The sequence below is a fragment of the Conger conger genome, chromosome 13 (assembly GCF_963514075.1).
Source record: "Conger conger chromosome 13, fConCon1.1, whole genome shotgun sequence".
Taxonomy (NCBI): Eukaryota; Metazoa; Chordata; class Actinopteri; order Anguilliformes; family Congridae; genus Conger; species Conger conger.
In genome coordinates this window covers 275,410-294,765 of record NC_083772.1, presented here as the reverse complement: position 1 = coordinate 294,765, position 19,356 = coordinate 275,410, and the positions used below count along the sequence as shown (strand labels likewise).

Below are 19,356 nucleotides of genomic sequence, written 5' to 3'. Positions count from 1 at the left end.
CTGTACACGGAGTTAGAACCTCACCAGTCACAGAACACCACAGAACTGTAGAACGCTCAATACACAGAAATCCCCCATGTGACTACCTCCACCTGCCTGGTTCACATTTCGTTGCTGTTTTGGACATAATCTATTGTATCTATCTACATGTACTATACATCTGAAAGTGTCAAACTCATCTCCACGGGTCATGGCACATTCAGTCATAAACAGACATGGATTCACTCAGACATAAAATGAATAGTCAGTAAAGCCAAAACATTAAAGGAATGTTTCAGGAAAGCTTAATCTTTCTTTATCTTGTGACCTGAATGATGCTTTTCTTGTCCACGTGATGATAAGTATCGCAGAAACACACACATCACTTCACTGATGTCTTATTACTTACCAACCAATAATGCCGAGTTGGTCAATTACTCCTAATAATAATAATTATAATAATAATAATAATAGTAATAATAATAATAATAATAATAATAATAATAACATCTTATTTTTATTGAACTGTTGTTATTGTCATTATTTGTGCAAAGAACATCTGATTGAAAGTTGATGCAGAAAACAAACTATTTTTAATTAAATCAGGCAGTTTATTGGCCAGCATCACCGGTTTACTGGGGTCCTTCGCAGACAGAGGAAGCTAGACGGGGAACGCCAGTGACCATGCCGACTGTCAGCGTCAAACGGGATCTCATTTTCCAAGCCCTGGGCAGAACATACAGTAAGACACTTCGTTTTAATAATATTTGAAATGGAAGAAATGTTTGTAAGAAAAATCGTAATATGAAAATGCGTCTTGGGTTGTTTCTTGTCATGAATGAATGGCAGTCGAACATCGATTGCTAGCCTGTCGCCTGAGCCAACACATAACGTCAGCTCGTTAGAAAATTAAGCAGTGTGCAACAAGATCACACTACATTTATTAACCTGAAATAAGTGTATTTTAACTGTGAAATCTATGGATATCTGCCAGCACAAAAGACAAGCCAGCGAAATGGCTATCTTGCTAGCGACCTAGTACTGCTTCATTACCGCTGGGTGGTGCATGGAGTTTCTCAGCGATTGCATCATTTCTGCATGTAGTTAAATGTTTTATATTTTAGCGAGCGTTATTGTAATGGTCTGTCTTGGTTGTGTGACTTCCCGTGAGCTCAGAATCGTGGCGATATCATCAGGTTTCATTCTCGCGAGCATTCCAGTGGGCTGATGACGTTTCTAACCGCAATCTGTCATGCCTGCTATTTTAAGATTAAGAATGTTTTGTTTTTTTCAGACGCTTATGGTTATGATCAGTTTTGTCCGAACTGTTCCTCCACAACTACAGAATACGTTTGAGTTAAAACTGTCACAACCGGCTCAGGCCACGACAAATAATTGGGAAGACAAACGCAGGAATAGGCGCAACAAAAGCATTTAATGAAATAGGCCCAATACATAATGCATAAAACATACAGACATAAATCACGGTGCGAGGAAATCAGTAGTCAGTGATGTAAAGGGGTGCCCGGAAACTAAAAGATCTCAAAACACAGACGAGTCTAAACCATATCAACTAAGATGAAAACGCACCCCCCTAAAGAACAACCAGCGCAACTTAAATACTACAATCAATTCGTGGTGGGTGTTGATTAAACGCGATTACTGGTGATGTGGACTGATACTGTCTACACATCTGTGGCAGTATCAAACACTGAGTGTACCAGTGCTGACTGTACGCTGGAGTGCTGGGGGGTTAGTGAAGGATCCAGACAGAAAGTTATCACACTTTACAGTAGTGTGTGAGTGTGTGAGTGTGTGAGTGAGTGAGTGAGTGTGTTGAGTGTGCACAGCCATTTCAGGTGTACCTCTCTGACCTGATCCTTATCTCTCTCTCTCTCTCTCTCTCTCTCTCTGTCTCTCTCTCAGCGGATGAAGAATTTGACGAGCTCTGTTTTGAGTTTGGGCTGGAGCTGGATGAGATTGTAAGTCATGTTTAAATTGAAAATAGACCTGGTTGGTTGTGGAACTGGGGCGGGAAAGATGGATCCTGTCTGTGACAGGGTGGTGAGTGACAGGGTGACAGGGTGGGTGAGTGACAGGGTGACAGGGTGGGTGAGTGACAGGGCGGTGAGTGACAGGGCGGTGAGTGACAGGGTGGGTGAGTGACAGGGCGGGTGAGTGACAGGGTGAGTGACAGGGCGCGTGAGTGACAGGGTGGGTGAGTGACAGGGCGGGTGAGTGACAGGGTGAGTGAGTGACAGGGTGACAGGGTGGGTGAGTGACAGGGCGGTGAGTGACAGGGCGGGTGAGTGACAGGGCGGTGAGTGACAGGGCGGGTGAGTGACAGGGCGGGTGAGTGACAGGGCGGGTGAGTGACAGGGTGGGTGAGTGACAGGGCGGTGAGTGACAGGGCGGTGAGTGACAGGGTGGGTGAGTGACAGGGTGGGTGAGTGACAGGGCGCGTGAGTGACAGGGCGGGTGAGTGACAGGGCGGGTGAGTGACAGGGCAGGTCTTCCCCTCCAGACCTCGGAGAGAGACATCATCAGCCGGGAGCAGGGTGACGGCAGGGCGGAGGGGGCCTCTGATGTGATTCTGTATAAGATTGACGTACCGGCCAATCGCTATGACCTGCTCTGCTTGGAGGGGCTGGTCCGGGGCCTGCAGGTCTTCAAGGAGAGGTACCTACTGCCACGCCCTGACCCCATCCCACAATCCACCCTGATCCCTATCCCACAATCCACCCTGACCCCTATCCCTCAATCCACCCTGACCGCTATCCCACAATCCACCCTGACCGCTATCCCACAATCCACCCTGACCCCTATCCCACAATCCACCCTGACCGCTATCCCACAATCCACCCTGACCGCTATCCCACAATACACCCTGACCGCTATCCCACAATACACCCTGACCCCTATCCCACAATCCACCCTGACCCCTATCCCACAATCCACCCTGACCGCTATCCCACAATCCACCCTGACCCCTAGTGTTGTTTAGCCCCCACCATTTTGTCACTGAATAGAAGTTCTTGGCCTTGTTTTGTTAAAGCCTGCAAACATACTTTCTGACCCAGGCTGTTTCTCTCCTGTGTGTGTGTGTGTGTTTATGTTTGTGTATCTGGGCATGTGTATGTGTATGTGTATGTTTGCGTTTGTGTGTGTGTGTGTGTGTGTGTGTGTGTTTATGTTTGTTTGTGTGTGTGGGCGTGTGTGTGTTTATGTTTGCGCTTGTGTGTGTGTGTGTGTGTGTGTGTGTGTGTGTGTGTATATGTATGTTCGCGCTTGTGTGTGTGTGTGTGTGTGTGTGTGTGTGTGTGTGCGTGTGTGCGCGTGTGTGTGCTGAGCAGGGCGGAGGCCCCCAGGTACAGGCGAGTGTGTCCAACTGACGGGGAGCCCCAGAGACTGGTCATCACAGAGGAGGTACAGTGTCCCAATCCGTCCTCACCCGGCTAACGCTGGGTCGTTGTGTCTAACGCTGGGTCGTTGTGGCTAATTCTGGGTCGTTGTGTCTAACGCTGGGTCGTTGTGTCTAACGCTGGGTCGTTGTGTCTAACGCTGGGTCGTTGTGGCTAATGCTGGGTCGTTGTGTCTAACGCTGGGTCGTTGTGTCTAACGCTGGGTCGTTGTGGCTAACTCTGGGTCGTTGTGGCTAACGCTGGGTCGTTGCACTGGGTCGTTGTGTCTAACGCTGGGTCGTTGTGTCTAACGCTGGATCGTTGTGTCTAACGTTGGGTCGTTGTGTCTAACGTTGGGTCGTTGTGTCTAACGTTGGGTCGTTGTGGCTAATGCTGGGTCGTTGTGGCTAACGCTGGGTTGTTGTGGCTAACGTTTGTTCGTTGTGGCTGACGCTGGCTCGTTGTGGCTAACGTTTGCTCGTTGTGGCTGACACTGGGTCATTGTGGCTGGCGCTGGGTCATTGTGGCTAACGCTGGGTCGTTGTGGCTAACGCTGGGTCGTTGTGGCTAACGCTGGGTCGTTGTGGCTGACGCTGGGTCGTTGTGGCTGACGCTGGGTAGTTGTGGCTGACGCTGGGTAGTTGTGGCTGACGCTGGGTCGTTGTGGCTAACGCTGGGTCGTTGTGGCTGACGCTGGCTCGTTGTGGCTGACGCTGGGTCATTGTGGCTAACGCTGGGTCGCTGTGGCTGACGTTGGGTCGTTGTGGCTGACGTTGGGTCGTTGTGGCTAACGCTGGGTAGTTGTGGCTGACACTGGCTCATTGTGGCTGATGCTGGGTAGTTACATTTACATTTTTACATTTTTGTCATTTGGCAGATGCTTTTAATCCAAAGCGATTTACAAGTGCATAGGTTCTACCATAAGTCAAAGCATCACATCCAGAGCTAGGAAAACGCACATGGAATGCTGTTCTAAACATAGTCGTCATCATAAGTGCAACATTTATTTTTATTTTTTTTATTTTTTTGGGGGGTTAGACAAGGATAGGGATATCAGAAAGGAGGGGCGGGGGAAATCAGGAGGGAGGACTAAGGTAGAGTTTGAGAAGGTGGGTTTTGAGTCTGCGTCGAAATAGGGGGAGGGATTCTGCTGTCCTGACAGTGGTAAGTCATTCCACCACTGAGGAACCAGAACGGAAAACAGGCGTGAACGTGCAGCTCGACCGCCAGGTGCACGCAGAGAGGGAACCATAAGGCGACCAGAGCTGGCAGACCGGAGTGGTCTAGCTGGGGAGCAGGGAGTGATCAAGGATTGTATGTAAGGTGGGGCAGTCCCCTTAGCAGCCTGAAATGCCAACACTAGGGCCTTGAATCGGATGCGTGCGGCAATAGGAAGCCAGTGGAGGCCAATGAGAAGCGGGGTGACATGAGCCGACCTAGGCTGACTGGTGATCAGGCGGGCTGCAGCATTCTGGACCAGCTGGAGGGGCTTGATGGCACACGCTGGGAGACCGGCTAGGAGGGAGTTGCAGTAATCCAGGCGGGAAATGACGAGCGCCTGGACTAGGAGCTGGGTGGCTTTCTCCGTTAGGAGATGACGGATACGGCGTATATTATACAGAAAAACCTGCAGGTTCTGGCAGTGGAGGATACTTGTGGAGCCAGGGTGAGGCAGTTATCTAGACTCACCCCAAGATTCTTTGCTGCACAGGAGGAGGAAACTACAAAGTCCTCAACAGTCAGTGAGAGGTCGATTGACGGAGAGAACTTAGCAGGGATGTAGAGAAGCTCAGTTTTGGCAAGGTTGAGCTTCAGGTGATGGGAAGTCATCCACGCAGAGATATCAGCCAAGCAGGCAGAGATCTGTGTGGTGACTTGGGTGTCAGGGGGGAAGGAAATAAAGAGTTGTGCCTGACGCTGGGTAGTTGTGGCTGACGCTGGGTAGTTGTGGCTAACGCTGGGTAGTTGTGGCTGACGCTGGGTAGTTGTGGCTGACGCTGGGTCGTTGTGGCTGACGCTGGGTCGCTGTGGCTGACGCTGGGTAGTTGTGGCTGACGCTGGGTAGTTGTGGCTGACGCTGGGTCGTTCTCTCTCTCCAGACGGCTGCAGTGCGCCCTCATGCTGTGGCGGCGGTCCTGCGGAACATCAGCTTCACGCCGCAGCGCTACGACAGCTTCATCGAGCTTCAGGAGAAGCTGCACCAGAACGTCTGCAGGTTTGCACACTCCCGAGCCGTCTGCGCTCCGTGTCTGATCTCAGCCAGTCAATAAAGCTTCAGATTCAAACTGCACCGTTTAAATTCAGTTTTGGTTGCATAGAGCTTCATACAGAAACAGGAAATGAGGTCTTTGAGGTTTCTGCAGGAAAAGGACCCTGGTGGCCATTGGGACTCACGACCTGGACTCCATCTCCGGACCCTTCACTTACACGGCCAAACCCCCGTCAGACATCCGCTTTACACCCCTCAACCAGGCCCGGGAGTTCAGCGCCGTGGAGCTCATGAGCCTGTACAAGGTGAGCCTGCTCTAGCTCCAGTGCTACAGTGCACTGGGCTGTGAAAACACTCCCTGTTAGCACCCCTGACGGGGTGTTAGCACACCTTTAAGGTGTGAGGTTGTAAACACTCGATTAGCACATTCCAATGCTGATGTAACAGTCACTGCTGGTAATGGGTCCAGTCCACTAGAGTGGGCACGCCTGCACTTTTGTTTATTGATTCTTTATGTTGATGTGTGTCATGCGGTGCATTGTAAGAATTTGCTGGCAGAATTTGAAGTCAGTAAAACTGTTGGATGACATGTAATATGAAACATGGGTGAATGTTGGGTTCACTGGATGTGATGCGTTTCAGAGCGACAGTCATCTGCGGCACTACCTGCACATCATCGAGGACAAGCCTGTGTACCCCGTCATCTACGACAGCAATGGCATCGTCCTGTCCATGCCCCCCATCATTAACGGTGAGTTTCCCCAACCCAACACTCAGCCCTGCCCCAACCCAACACTCAGCCCTGCCCCAACCCAACACTCAGCCCTGCCCCAACCCAACACTCAACACTCAACACTCAACACTCAGCCCTGCCCCAACCCAACACTCAACACTCAGCCCTGCCCCAACCCAACATTCAGCCCTGCCCCAACCCAACACTCAGCCCTGCCCCAACCCAACACTCAGCCTTGCCCCAACCCAGCACTTAGTCCTGCCCCAACCCAACGCTCAGCCCTGCCCAACCCAACACTCCACACTCAGCCCTACCCCAACCCAACACTCAGCCCTGCCCCAACCCAACGCTCAGCCCTGCCCAACCCAACACTCCACACTCAGCCCTACCCCAACCCAACACTCAGCCCTGCCCCAACCCAACATTCAACCCTGCCCCAACCCAGCACTCAGCCCTGCCCCAACCCAACACTCCACACTCAGCCCTACCCCAACCCAACACTCAGCCCTGCCCCAACCCAACACTCAGCCCTGCCCCAACCCAACACTCCACACTCAGCCCTGCCCCAACCCAACACTCAGCCCTGCTCCAATCCAACACTTCAGTTACAGCTTCATACAAACAGATCTGCTGGCGCAGTCTGTAGCCTAGTGACTTAGGTGTTTGACTGGGAGCCGGAAGGTTGGTGGTTCAAGCCCCGGTGTAGCCACAATAATATCAGTGCAGCTGTTGGGCCCTTTGAGCAAGGCCCTTAACCCCACATTGCTCCAGGGGAGATTGTCCCCTGCGTAGACTAATCAACTGTTAATAGCTGAAAAGCTATGATGAAAGCATCGGCTAAATAAGAAATGAATGCATTAATGATAATAATAAAGGTCTTCAGGCTGTATGTGGAGCTGTGGTCTCCAACCCTGGTCCTGGAGAGCTACTGGGTCTCCTGGTTTTTGTTTTCACATTAATTAGCACCCTGCTGAGACCCAGGTGAACAGGTGAGGTGAGTTAACTGTGCAATCAACTGCTCTAATCGATTAAGTGCGGAGTAACAACGAAAAACAGCAGACCCTGTAGTTCTCCGGGACCAAAGTTGGAGACCACTGGTTTAGAGTTTACTGGATCCGGAAGTCATGCCCGTGCATATTGACACTGGGAGGAGGTGTGGATTCTAGGGCTCCCAGGGCCTTGTTTACAGGAGTTAGCCGGGTAACTGAACTGAGTTATACACGGAACCCTCCCAAATCTGGAACATGGGCAGACGTGGAAAGAGCTGTTCTGGTTTTTAACTTTCTACAGTTATTCAGCGAACTCAGTTATCCTGTGGAACAGGCATCTAATGGGCTGTGTGAAATGTTTCTGTTGTGTGAAATGCTCACTGTTGTGCTGCCGTGTGACAGGGGACCACTCGAAAATCTCCCTCAACACCAAAAATGTGTTCATCGAATGCACAGCCACCGACCTCACAAAGGTACGCTAGCGATTCCTGCGTCAAGCGACATTCTGTTAAAACATGCTTTACATTACAGCCTGTTATACTCTACATTACAGCCTGTTATACTCTACATTACAGCCTGTTATACTCTACATTACAGCCTGTTATACTCTACATTACAGCAGCCTGTTATACTCTACATTACAGCCTGTTATACTCTATATTACAGCCTGTTATACTCTACATTACAGCCTGTTATACTCTACATTACAGCCTGTTATACTCTACATTACCAGCCTGTTATACTCTACATTACAGCCTGTTATACTCTACATTACAGCCTGTTATACTCTACATTACAGCCTGTTATACTCTACATTACCAGCCTGTTATACTCTACATTACAGCCTGTTATACTCTACATTACAGCCTGTTATACTCTACATTACAGCAGCCTGTTATACTCTACATTACAGCAGCCTGTTATACTCTACATTACAGCCTGTTATACTCTACATTACAGCAGTCTGTTATACTCTACATTACAGCCTGTTATACTCTACATTACAGCCTGTTATACTCTACATTACAGCAGCCTGTTATACTCTACATTACAGCCTGTTATACTCTACATTACAGCAGCCTGTTATACTCTACATTACAGCAGCCTGTTATACTCTACATTACAACCTGTTATACTCTACATTACAGCCTGTTATACTCTACATTACAGCCTGTTATACTCTACATTACAGCAGCCTGTTATACTCTACATTACAGCCTGTTATACTCTACATTACAGCCTGTTATACTCTACATTACAGCAGCCTGTTATACTCTACATTACAGCCTGTTATACTCTACATTACAGCAGCCTGTTATACTCTACATTACAGCCTGTTATACTCTACATTACAGCAGCCTGTTATACTCTACATTACAGCAGCCTGTTATACTCTACATTACAACCTGTTATACTCTACATTACAGCCTGTTATACTCTACATTACAGCCTGTTATACTCTACATTACAGCAGCCTGTTATACTCTACATTACAGCCTGTTATACTCTACATTACAGCCTGTTATACTCTACATTACAGCAGCCTGTTATACTCTACATTACAGCCTGTTATACTCTACATTACAGCCTGTTATACTCTACATTACAGCCTGTTATACTCTACATTACCAGCCTGTTATACTCTACATTACAGCCTGTTATACTCTACATTACAGCAGCCTGTTATACTCTACATTACAGCCTGTTATACTCTACATTACAGCCTGTTATACTCTACATTACAGCAGTCTGTTATACTCTACATTACAACCTGTTATACTCTACATTACAGCCTGTTATACTCTACATTACAGCCTGTTATACTCTACATTACAGCAGCCTGTTATACTCTACATTACAGCCTGTTATACTCTACATTACAGCAGCCTGTTATACTCTACATTACAGCAGCCTGTTATACTCTACATTACAACCTGTTATACTCTACATTACAGCCTGTTATACTCTACATTACAGCCTGTTATACTCTACATTACAGCAGCCTGTTATACTCTACATTACAGCCTGTTATACTCTACATTACAGCCTGTTATACTCTACATTACAGCCTGTTATACTCTACATTACCAGCCTGTTATACTCTACATTACCAGCCTGTTATACTCTACATTACCAGCCTGTTATACTCTACATTACAGCCTGTTATACTCTACATTACCAGCCTGTTATACTCTACATTACAGCCTGTTATACTCTACATTACAGCCTGTTATACTCTACATTACAGCCTGTTATACTCTACATTACAGCAGCCTGTTATACTCTACATTACAGCCTGTTATACTCTACATTACAGCCTGTTATACTCTACATTACAGCAGTCTGTTATACTCTACATTACAACCTGTTATACTCTACATTACAGCCTGTTATACTCTACATTACAGCCTGTTATACTCTACATTACAGCAGCCTGTTATACTCTACATTACAGCCTGTTATACTCTACATTACAGCCTGTTATACTCTACATTACAGCAGCCTGTTATACTCTACATTACAGCAGCCTGTTATACTCTACATTACAACCTGTTATACTCTACATTACAGCCTGTTATACTCTACATTACAGCCTGTTATACTCTACATTACAGCAGCCTGTTATACTCTACATTACAGCCTGTTATACTCTACATTACAGCCTGTTATACTCTACATTACAGCCTGTTATACTCTACGTTACCAGCCTGTTATACTCTACATTACCAGCCTGTTATACTCTACATTACCAGCCTGTTATACTCTACATTACAGCCTGTTATACTCTACATTACAGCCTGTTATACTCTACATTACAGCAGCCTGTTATACTCTACATTACAGCCTGTTATACTCTACATTACAGCCTGTTATACTCTACATTACAGCCTGTTATACTCTACATTACCAGCCTGTTATACTCTACATTACCAGCCTGTTATACTCTACATTACAGCCTGTTATACTCTACATTACAGCCTGTTATACTCTACATTACAGCCTGTTATACTCTACATTACAGCCTGTTATACTCTACATTACAGCAGCCTGTTATACTCTACATTAGAGCCTGTTATACTCTACATTACAGCCTGTTATACTCTACATTACCAGCCTGTTATTCTCTACATTACCAGCCTGTTATACTCTACATTACCAGCCTGTTATACTCTACATTACAGCCTGTTATACTCTACATTACCAGCCTGTTATACTCTACATTACCAGCCTGTTATACTCTACATTACCAGCCTGTTATACTCTACATTACAGCCTGTTATACTCTACATTACAGCCTGTTATACTCTACATTACAGCAGCCTGTTATACTCTACATTACAGCCTGCTATACTCTACATTACCAGCCTGTTATACTCTACATTACAGCCTGTTATACTCTACATTACAGCCTGTTATACTTACAGTATACAAACCGTGGGACTGTTTCATACAGCGACACATATGCACAGCTGTGCATTGGGATGACCTTATATAACTTTACAACGTCCATAACCTTTATTTTATCATGCCCTCTTGTCGCTTGAGAAATTAATAAAAAATTTGGGGTGTTTTTGTTTCAATCAGGCGCAGATTGTTCTGGACATGATGGTCACAATGTTCAGTGAATACTGTGAACAGCCTTTCACGTAAGTTATAACATTCTAAAAATGTACTTACTGGATACATTTTCCTGTGTTTCTGTATTTCTGTGTTCTGTTTGTTAAGTGAAACCCTGTTCTGTTTGTTAAGTGAAGCCCTGTTCTGTTTGTGAAGTGAAACCCGTTTCTTTTTTCAGAGTGGAGGCGGCTGAAGTGGTATACCCTGATGGCAGAACCTGCATTTACCCAGTACGTGCCTCCCGGCCTACAGTAAAGCTCTTGTTGCCTGAGTTGTTTTTAGGAGCGAGAGCTGTCTAACCGTTCCCCTGGTGTGTAGGAGCACAGTCTAACCGTCCCCCTGAATGCTAGGAGCACAGTCTAACCGCCCCCCTGGTGTGTAGGAGCACAGTCTAACCGCCCCCCTGGTGTGTAGGAGCACAGTCTAACCGCCCCCCTGGTGTGTAGGAGCACAGTCTAACCGCCCCCCTGGTGTGTAGGAGCACAGTCTAACCACCCCCCTGGTGTGTAGGAGCACAGTCTAACCGCCCCCCTGGTGTGTAGGAGCACAGTCTAACCGTTCCCCTGGTGTGTAGGAGCACATTCTAACCGCCCCCCTGGTGTGTAGGAGCACAGTCTAACCGCCCCCCTGGTGTGTAGGAGCACAGTCTAACCGCCCCCCTGGTGTGTAGGAGCACAGTCTAACCGTTCCCCTGGTGTGTAGGAGCACAGTCTAACCGTTCCCCTGGTGTGGAGGAGCACAGTCTAACCGCCCCCCTGGTGTGTAGGAGCACAGTCTAACCGCCCCCCCTCCCACAGGAGCTGGCTTACAGGACGGAGACTCTGACGGGAGATTTCATCAACCAGAGAGTGGGCATCAGGTGAGGCCTGTGGCTGTGCCCTTTACTCTTCAGCTTAGTACACTGAGCTCTTGCATCTGTAACTCCAGATCTGAGTTTCTGCTGAATAAATGCAGCATGCTAGCTAAATTAATGTAATGTTATGCACTAAAGTAACATGCTACCATGTCTAAATGAATATAATGTGCTAATATGATGTGCTAAGAAGCCTGCTAAATTAATAGTATTTAATGCGCTAACATGCCTGCTAAATAAATGTAATGTGCGAATGTAATACGCTAATGACGTGCGCTTCAGTGAGTCGGCGGAGGACATTGCGAAGCTCCTGACCCGGATGTGCTTGCGCTCGGAGGTCGCGGAGGACGGGCAGATCCGGGTGGAGATCCCACCCACCCGCTCTGATGTCATCCATGCCTGTGACATCATGGAGGATGCCGCCATTGCGTATGGCTTTAACAACATCGTCCGCACAACGCCGCGCACCTACACCGTGGCTAACCAGGTGAAACCACACCCCTCTCCTGTGCTTTAATGAGGAGTTAGAGCCCCTGTAAGTTCCTCTAGTGACAGACCCAGGTTGACCAATCCTCTCTGTGGCTGTCCTAACAGAAACTTTACACTGCTCTGAAAGTGTATCATAAAGATTCATCATAATATGTAATGGTGTTTGCGTGTACGTCGCTCTGGATAAGAGTGTCTGCAAAATGCCTGTAATGTAATGTAGAATTATGCTCTGCCTTAACTACGTGTGTGTGTGTCTGTGTCTGCGTGCGTGTGCGTGTGCGTGCGTGCGTGTGCGCGCGTGTGTGTGTGTGTGTGTGTGTGTGTGCGTGCGTGCGTGCGTGCGTGCGTGCGTGCGTGCGTGTCTGTGTGTGTGTGCATGTGTGTGCATGCGTGTGCATGCGTGTGCGTGTGTGTGCGCGCGTGTGCGCGTGTGTGTGCGTGTGCGTGCGTGCGTGTCTGTGTGTGTGTGTGCGTGCGTGTCTGTGTGTGTGTGTGTGTGTGTGTCTGTGTGTGTGTGTGCGTGCGTGTCTGTGTGTGTGTGTGTGTGTGTGTGTGTGTGTGTGCGTGCGTGTGTGTGTGTGTGTGTGTGTGTGCGTGCGTGTCTGTGTGTGTGTGTGTGTGTGTGTGTGTGTGTGTGTGTGTGTGTGTGTGTGTGTGTGTGTGTGCAGCTCCCTCTGAACAAGCTGACGGAGCTCCTGAGGCAGGATCTCGCTGCAGCTGGATTCACTGAAGCACTGACCTTCGCTCTGGTACAGACCTCTCTCTCTCTCTCTCTCTCTCTCTCTCTCTCTCTCTCTCTCTCTCTCCATCCATCTCTCTCTCCCTCTCTCTCTCTCTCTCCGTCTCTCTCTCCCTCTCTCTCTCTCCGTCTCTCTCTCTCTCTCTCTCTCTCTCCGGCTCTCTCTCCCTCTCTCCGTCTCTCTCCGTCTCTGCCTCTCTCTCTCTCTGTCTCTCCGTCTCTCCCTCTCTCTCTCTCCGTCTCTCTCTCCCTCTCTCTCTCTCCGTCTCTCTCTCTCTCTCTCTCTCTCTCTCCGGCTCTCTCTCCCTCTCTCTCCGTCTCTGCCTCTCTCTCTCTGTCTCTCCCTCTCTCTCTCTCTCTCTCTCTCTCTCTCCCTCTCTCTCTCTCTCTCTCTCTCTCTCCGTCTCTCTCTCTCTCCGTCTCTCTCTCTCTCTCCGTCTCTCTCTCCCTCTCTCTCTCTCTCCGTCTCTCTCCCTCTCTCTCTCTCCGTCTCTCTCTCTCTCTCTCTCTCTCTCCGTCTCTCTCTCTCTCTCTCCGGCTCTCTCTCCCTCTCTCTCCGTCTCTGCCTCTCTCTCTCTCTGTCTCTCTTTTGCTCTCACATTTGGTGGCTGAGTTGGTTCTTTAGTTCAGGGCAGGCAAATGTTACTGGCCAGAGTGTGTGTGGATCAGTGATGATCAGACAGGCGTGTGAGGGGGATAGGTGTGTGTGTGTGTGTGTGTGTGTGTGTGTGTGTGTGTGTGTGTGTGTGTGTGAGGGATAAACCGTGCTCTCTCTGTAGTGCTCTCAGGAGGACATTGCTGATAAGCTGGGGAGGAACATCGCAGAGACGAAAGCCGTGCACATCGCCAACCCAAAAACTGCAGAGTTCCAGGTACTAAAATGTCCACTTTTTCAACAAACAATAATAAATACACTTTGTGCTTTTCAGTCTCTACTTCCAGTTGCCAACAGATTTTACTTCATTTTTTTGTCATAATGCGCATATACAAAATGAAGACGTGAGGGTATGTTTTTAAATTATTTAATAATTTTTTTATTTTTTATTGCTTAAGTGTGTCATACACAATGTTTTCCAGCAGAGGTTGCTGTAGCTGAAGTAACTCTCTGCCTGCAGGTGGCGCTGTAGCTGCAGTAACTCTCTCTGCCTGCAGGTGGCGCTGTAGCTGCAGTAACTCTCTCTGCCTGCAGGTGGCGCTGTAGCTGCAGTAACTCTCTCTGCCTGCAGGTGGCGCTGTAGCTGCAGTAAATCTCTCTGCCTGCAGGTGGCGCTGTAGCTGCAGTAACTCTCTCTGCCTGCAGGTGGCGCTGTAGCTGCAGTAACTCTCTCTGCCTGCAGGTGGCGCTGTTGCTGCAGTAACTCTCTCTGCCTGCAGGTGGCGCGTACCTCCCTGATCCCCGGGCTGTTGAAGACCGCTGCGGCTAACAGGAAGATGCCCCTCCCCCTGAAGCTCTTCGAGATCTCTGATGTAGTGCTGAAGGACGATACGAGAGGTTTGTGTGAGGGTGTGTGTGTGTGTGTGTGTGTGTGTGTGTGTGTGAGTGAGGGTGTGTATGTGTGTGTGTGTGTGTGTGGGTGTGTGTGTGTGTGTGTGTGTGTGTGTGTGTGTGTGTGTGTGTGTGTGTGAGAGGGTGTGCGTGTGTGAGGGTGTGTGTGTGTGTGTGAGGTGTGTGTGTGTGTGTGTGTGTGTGTGTGTGTGTGTGTGTGTGTGTGTGTGTGTGTGTGTGTGTGTGTGTGTGTGTGTGAGTGAGGGGGTGTGAGTGAGGGGGTGTGTGTGTGTGTGTGTGTGAGTGAGGGTGTGTGAGGGTGTGAGGGTGTGTGTGTGTGTGTGTGTGTGTGTGTGTGTGTGTGTGTGTGTGTGTGTGAGGGTGTGTGAGGGTGTGTGAGGGTGTGCATGTGATTGTGAGTGCGTGTGTGTGTGCATGCTCGTGAATAACCTTTAAATGCAAGTCAATGCACATCAATCACCTTGCAACATGATTGAGAAACTGTCCGATGCGGGTCTTTATCGAGAGAGAGAGAGATGTGTCCGATGCGGGTCTTTATCGAGAGAGAGAGAGATGTGTCCGATGCGGGTCTTTATCGAGAGAGAGAGAGAGATGTGTCCGATGCGGGTCTTTATCGAGAGAGAGATGTGTCCGATGCGGGTCTTTATCGAGAGAGAGAGAGAGATGTGTCCAATGCGGGTCTTTATCGAGAGAGAGATGTGTCCGATGCGGGTCTTTATCGAGAGAGAGATGTGTCCGATGCGGGTCTTTATCGAGAGAGAGAGATGTGTCGTACGCAGGCAGATGTTTTCTCGGGTGACTGTGGAGCAGTGCTTCTCCAAATAATAAAAGGAGTTGACCTCTGCAACCTGATCATCATGAGTGCAAAAAGAAAATTGCACTTATGATGACTATGTTTAGAACAGCATTTCATGTGTATTTTCCTAGTTATGGATGTGATGCTTTGACTTGTGGAAGAACCTGTGCACTTGTAAGTCGCTTTGGATTAAAAGCGTCTGCCAAATGACTAAAATGTAATGTAAATGATCCCACAGTTTTTCAGTGCTTGCACAATTTATTTATTTACAGTATAGGTGTATGTGTATATTTATGTGTATAGGTGTCTGTGAATATATTTAAAATATAGGTGTATGTGTGTATATTTAGAGTACAGGTATATGTGTGTATATTTAGAGTACAGGTATATGTGTGTATATTTACAGTACAGGTGTAGGTATGTATATTTACAGTACAGGTGTAGGTATGTATATTTACAGTACAGGTGTAGGTGTGTATATTTACAGTACAGGTGTAGGTGTGTATATTTACAGTACAGGTGTAGGTGTGTATATTTGTGTGTATAAGGAGCTGTCTTTTGTCTCCTCTCCTCAGACGTGGGCGCGAGGAACAGCCGGCGTCTGTGTGCGCTGTACTACAGTAAGAGTCCTGGGTTCGAGGTGATCCACGGCCTGCTGGACCGGGTCATGCAGCTGCTGGAGGTCCAACCAGGGCAGACAGAGGGCTACCACATCCAATCAGCACAGGGTAAGCTGCTACCTCATCCAATCAGCACAGGGTAAGCTGCTACCACATCCAATCAGCACAGGGTAAGCTGCTACCACATCCAATCAGCACAGGGTAAGCTGCTACCACATCCAATCAGCATAGGGCTGCACAGGGAAAAACAATTGTAAAAATGAGAGACGTTGTTTTCGGAGTTCTACCCTTTAAAACTACCTAAAGAAGGTGTGCGGGTCTCTATGCTCAACCAGCGGAAGACAGAAGAGGATACACGTGTGTTCAGCGGTCATAGATCCAACCGTCTAACTTCTCTGAAAACGTCTTGTTTTTACTATTTTTTTTCCTGCATGTGTATTACAAACAAACACGATACCTTGTGTAAATAAGACCACTTCGGAGTTGCTGTAAGGTGTATTTCTTCACTTTGAAGGACGTAGGCGACTGACTCCGATAGACTTCGTCTTTAGGCTAGGTTAACATGTTTTGCTAACATGTAAATTGTGCCGTGTTATGCACAAAAATGAAAATGAAAAAAGGCTTATTTCCTGAAATGTTGGTGTTTTCCTTTAAGTTATTAAACTTATATCCTACCCCTATCTACCCTCTCTCGCTTCCTGTCCTTTCTCTGTCTACCCTCTCTACTCTCTCTCCACCCTCTACTCTCTCCCTCTCTCTCCCCCCCCTCTCTCTCTCCCTCTCTCTCTCTCCCTCTCCCTCTCTCCCTCTCCCTCTCTCTCTCTCTCTCTCTACCTCTACCCTCCCTCTCTCTCTCTCCTGGGCAGACCCCACCTTCTTCCCAGGACGTTGTGCGGAGGTATTTGCTCGCGGGCAGAGCATCGGCCACCTTGGGGTCCTACATCCTGATGTCATCACCCGCTTCGAGCTGACCATGCCCTGCTCCGCCCTCGACATCGACATGGAGCTGTTCCTGTGACCCTCCCCCGGGTAGACACACCCACTAGCCCCACTAGCCCCACTAGCCCCGCCCTGACGGAGAGATGTACTGAAGAGCTTGGGTTAGGGTTAGGGTTCACAGTTAGGCTTAGGGATAGGGTTAGGGTTAGGGTTCGCAGTTAGGCTTAGGGATAGAGTACAGTGCAGCAGTATAATCAGTCATCATGCAGTGGGTGTGGTCAGGATCAGGCACTCGGTGCCGTGTAGTTGATGTTACACTGTTACACTCACTTTTATAAACATGACGCTCTTTAAGTGAATATGAATAATAACCTCTGTATGTACGGCAGTTTGAAAACATTAATAAAATCTGCTCCTGGACCTGATATTTCCTCCTTTCTTCTACACTTTTTCCTCTCGCTTTGATTGGCTGGCTGTCCTTCCCACATTCTACCCCTCCCCCCTGCACCCTCAACAGGCATTGTCATGGCAACCAGCCCAGAGGCACCCTGGGAGGGAGCCTCTGTCCGCCTTGCGAACGGTTGAGACTCAAGAGGTCACAGATTCCTTTTTTTTTTATTTTTTTTTTTTAAGATATTTTTTAGGCCTTTTTCAGCTTTATTGGACAGTATATAGAGACAGGAAGAATGGGGGCGAGAGAGAGGGGAAGACATGCGACAAATAGTCAGACGGTCGGATTCGAACCGCCAACGTCGCGGCTCGCAATGAGCATGCGGTCAGTGCTGCGCCACCGAGATTCCTTTTATTTATTTATTTATTGGCAGTTTTATGACTTCTTTGTAATTTCCATGATTTCCTCCGTAGTGCCTTCATATACATACACATTTTAACAATATTGCCAAATGCTCAGAGAAACAAAGTGTGACAATGTATCCTGACTCTGGAATGCACGGTCAGGTCACATCACTGTTGAGGTAGTATCCTCCTCCCAAACGGCCAAGAATCTTGTGGGGTGACCCTTGACAACCGCCTCACCCTGGCTCTACAAGTATCCTCCACTGCCAGAACCTGCAGGTTCTTTCTGTACAATATACGCCGTATCCATCAGTCTCCTGACTGAGAAAGCCACCCAGCTCCTAGTCCAGGCGCTCATCATTTCCCGCCTGGATTACTGCAACTCCCTCCTAGCCGGTCTCCCAGCGTGTGCCCATCAAGCCCCTCCAGCTGGTCCAGAATGCTGCAGCCGCCTGATCACCAGTCAGCCCAGGTCGGCTCATGTCACCCCCCTCCTCATTGGCCTCCACTGGCTTTCCTATTGCCGCACGCATCCGATTCAAGGCCCTAGTATTGGCATTTCAGGCTGCTAAGGGGACTGCCCCACATTACATACAATCCCTGATCACTCCCTACTCCCCAGCTAGACCACTCCGGTCTGCCAGCTCTGGTCGCCTTATGGTTCCCTCTCTACGGGCACCTGGCGGTCAAGCTGCACGTTCACGCCTGTTTTCCGTTCTGGTTCCTCAGTGGTGGAATGACTTGCCTACCACTGTCAGGACAGCAGAATCCCTCCCCCTATTTTGACGCAGACTAAAAACACACCTTTTCAAACTCTACCTTAGTCCTCCATTGTTTTGAGCCCATATTAAAACCCTAAATGTTTTTCTCGACCCAAGCCAAAATGACGTGGGATTTGGGTGGAGCCGTTTAATATTGGGCTTGGGAATGAATGGTTAAAGGCAAAACTGCATTCACTTTCTGTGAAGGAACAATAGGTAAGATGTTTGTGTTAAAATATTAAGACCATTGTAAATCCCTTCCTATCATTGAATAAGGCTCACTGACGTCTTATTCTGATTGTTTGCGTGTAGCTGCCCAAATTGCACTCCAAGCATGCAGTCACTGAAAGTGTATACTATTGCTTATTATCCAAGCAAAGAATACATATCTAGGGTGAAAACAATACCAGTTCGCTATTGGTAGCAACAAGTAAATTAGCTATAGGCTAGTTAGCTACAGGCTAGTTAGCTTGACAAATTGACTAATTCAACATCAGTGTGTCCTCAGAGAAGAAGGGATAAACAGTGTTGCTTTGTTGCTGCTATTCCTCTCTTCCTCTCTTGATTGTTAGGAAATGACATATTTTACCTTTACGCAATTAAACGCACCAACCTATCAATGCATTTTACATGAGCAGTTTCTGAGATACTCAAACCACCAACAATCATTCCACGGTCAAAGTCACTTAGATTCTGATGGTTGATGTGAACATTAACTGAAGCTCCTGACCTGTATCTACATGATTGTATGCATTGCACTGCTGCCACACGATTGGCTGAAAAGATCATCGGTGAGTGTATATCATGCATTATGTTGGCCTGTCTCTGGCATCTTTTTCTTATTTCTCAGCTGCTTAATTGCTTCCTTTCACACACACACACACACACACACACATACGTGCACAACACACAACTGTGCACACGCACA

The 19,356-nt window shown here is 48.0% G+C and overlaps 1 protein-coding gene across 1 annotated transcript; it reads left to right on the top strand.

Annotated features, from left to right (window-relative positions):
• The first annotated feature begins 587 nt into the window (after positions 1-587).
• On the top strand, positions 588-17,297 carry farsb (phenylalanyl-tRNA synthetase subunit beta). Its single transcript, XM_061217335.1, has 17 exons — positions 588-721; positions 1,906-1,961; positions 2,504-2,658; positions 3,333-3,405; positions 5,480-5,595; positions 5,744-5,894; positions 6,232-6,340; positions 7,714-7,784; positions 10,897-10,958; positions 11,108-11,159; positions 11,727-11,788; positions 12,065-12,269; positions 12,940-13,020; positions 13,790-13,882; positions 14,385-14,502; positions 15,889-16,041; positions 16,800-17,297. The coding sequence occupies exons 1-17, from the start codon at positions 664-666 to the stop codon at positions 16,949-16,951; spliced, it is 1,767 nt and encodes a 588-aa protein (XP_061073319.1). The 5' UTR covers positions 588-663; the 3' UTR covers positions 16,952-17,297.
• Positions 17,298-19,356: the final 2,059 nt, after the last annotated feature.

Excerpts from the sequence above, each read along its gene's own strand:
- farsb (XM_061217335.1), top strand. The coding sequence starts at position 664 with ATGCCGACTGTCAGCGTCAAACGGGATCTCATTTTCCAAGCCCTGGGC. Across the intron at positions 11,789-12,064 it reads AACCAGAGAGTGGGCATCAG|TGAGTCGGCGGAGGACATTG; the intron begins GTGAGGCCTGTG and ends CGTGCGCTTCAG. Across the intron at positions 14,503-15,888 it reads GCTGAAGGACGATACGAGAG|ACGTGGGCGCGAGGAACAGC; the intron begins GTTTGTGTGAGG and ends TCCTCTCCTCAG.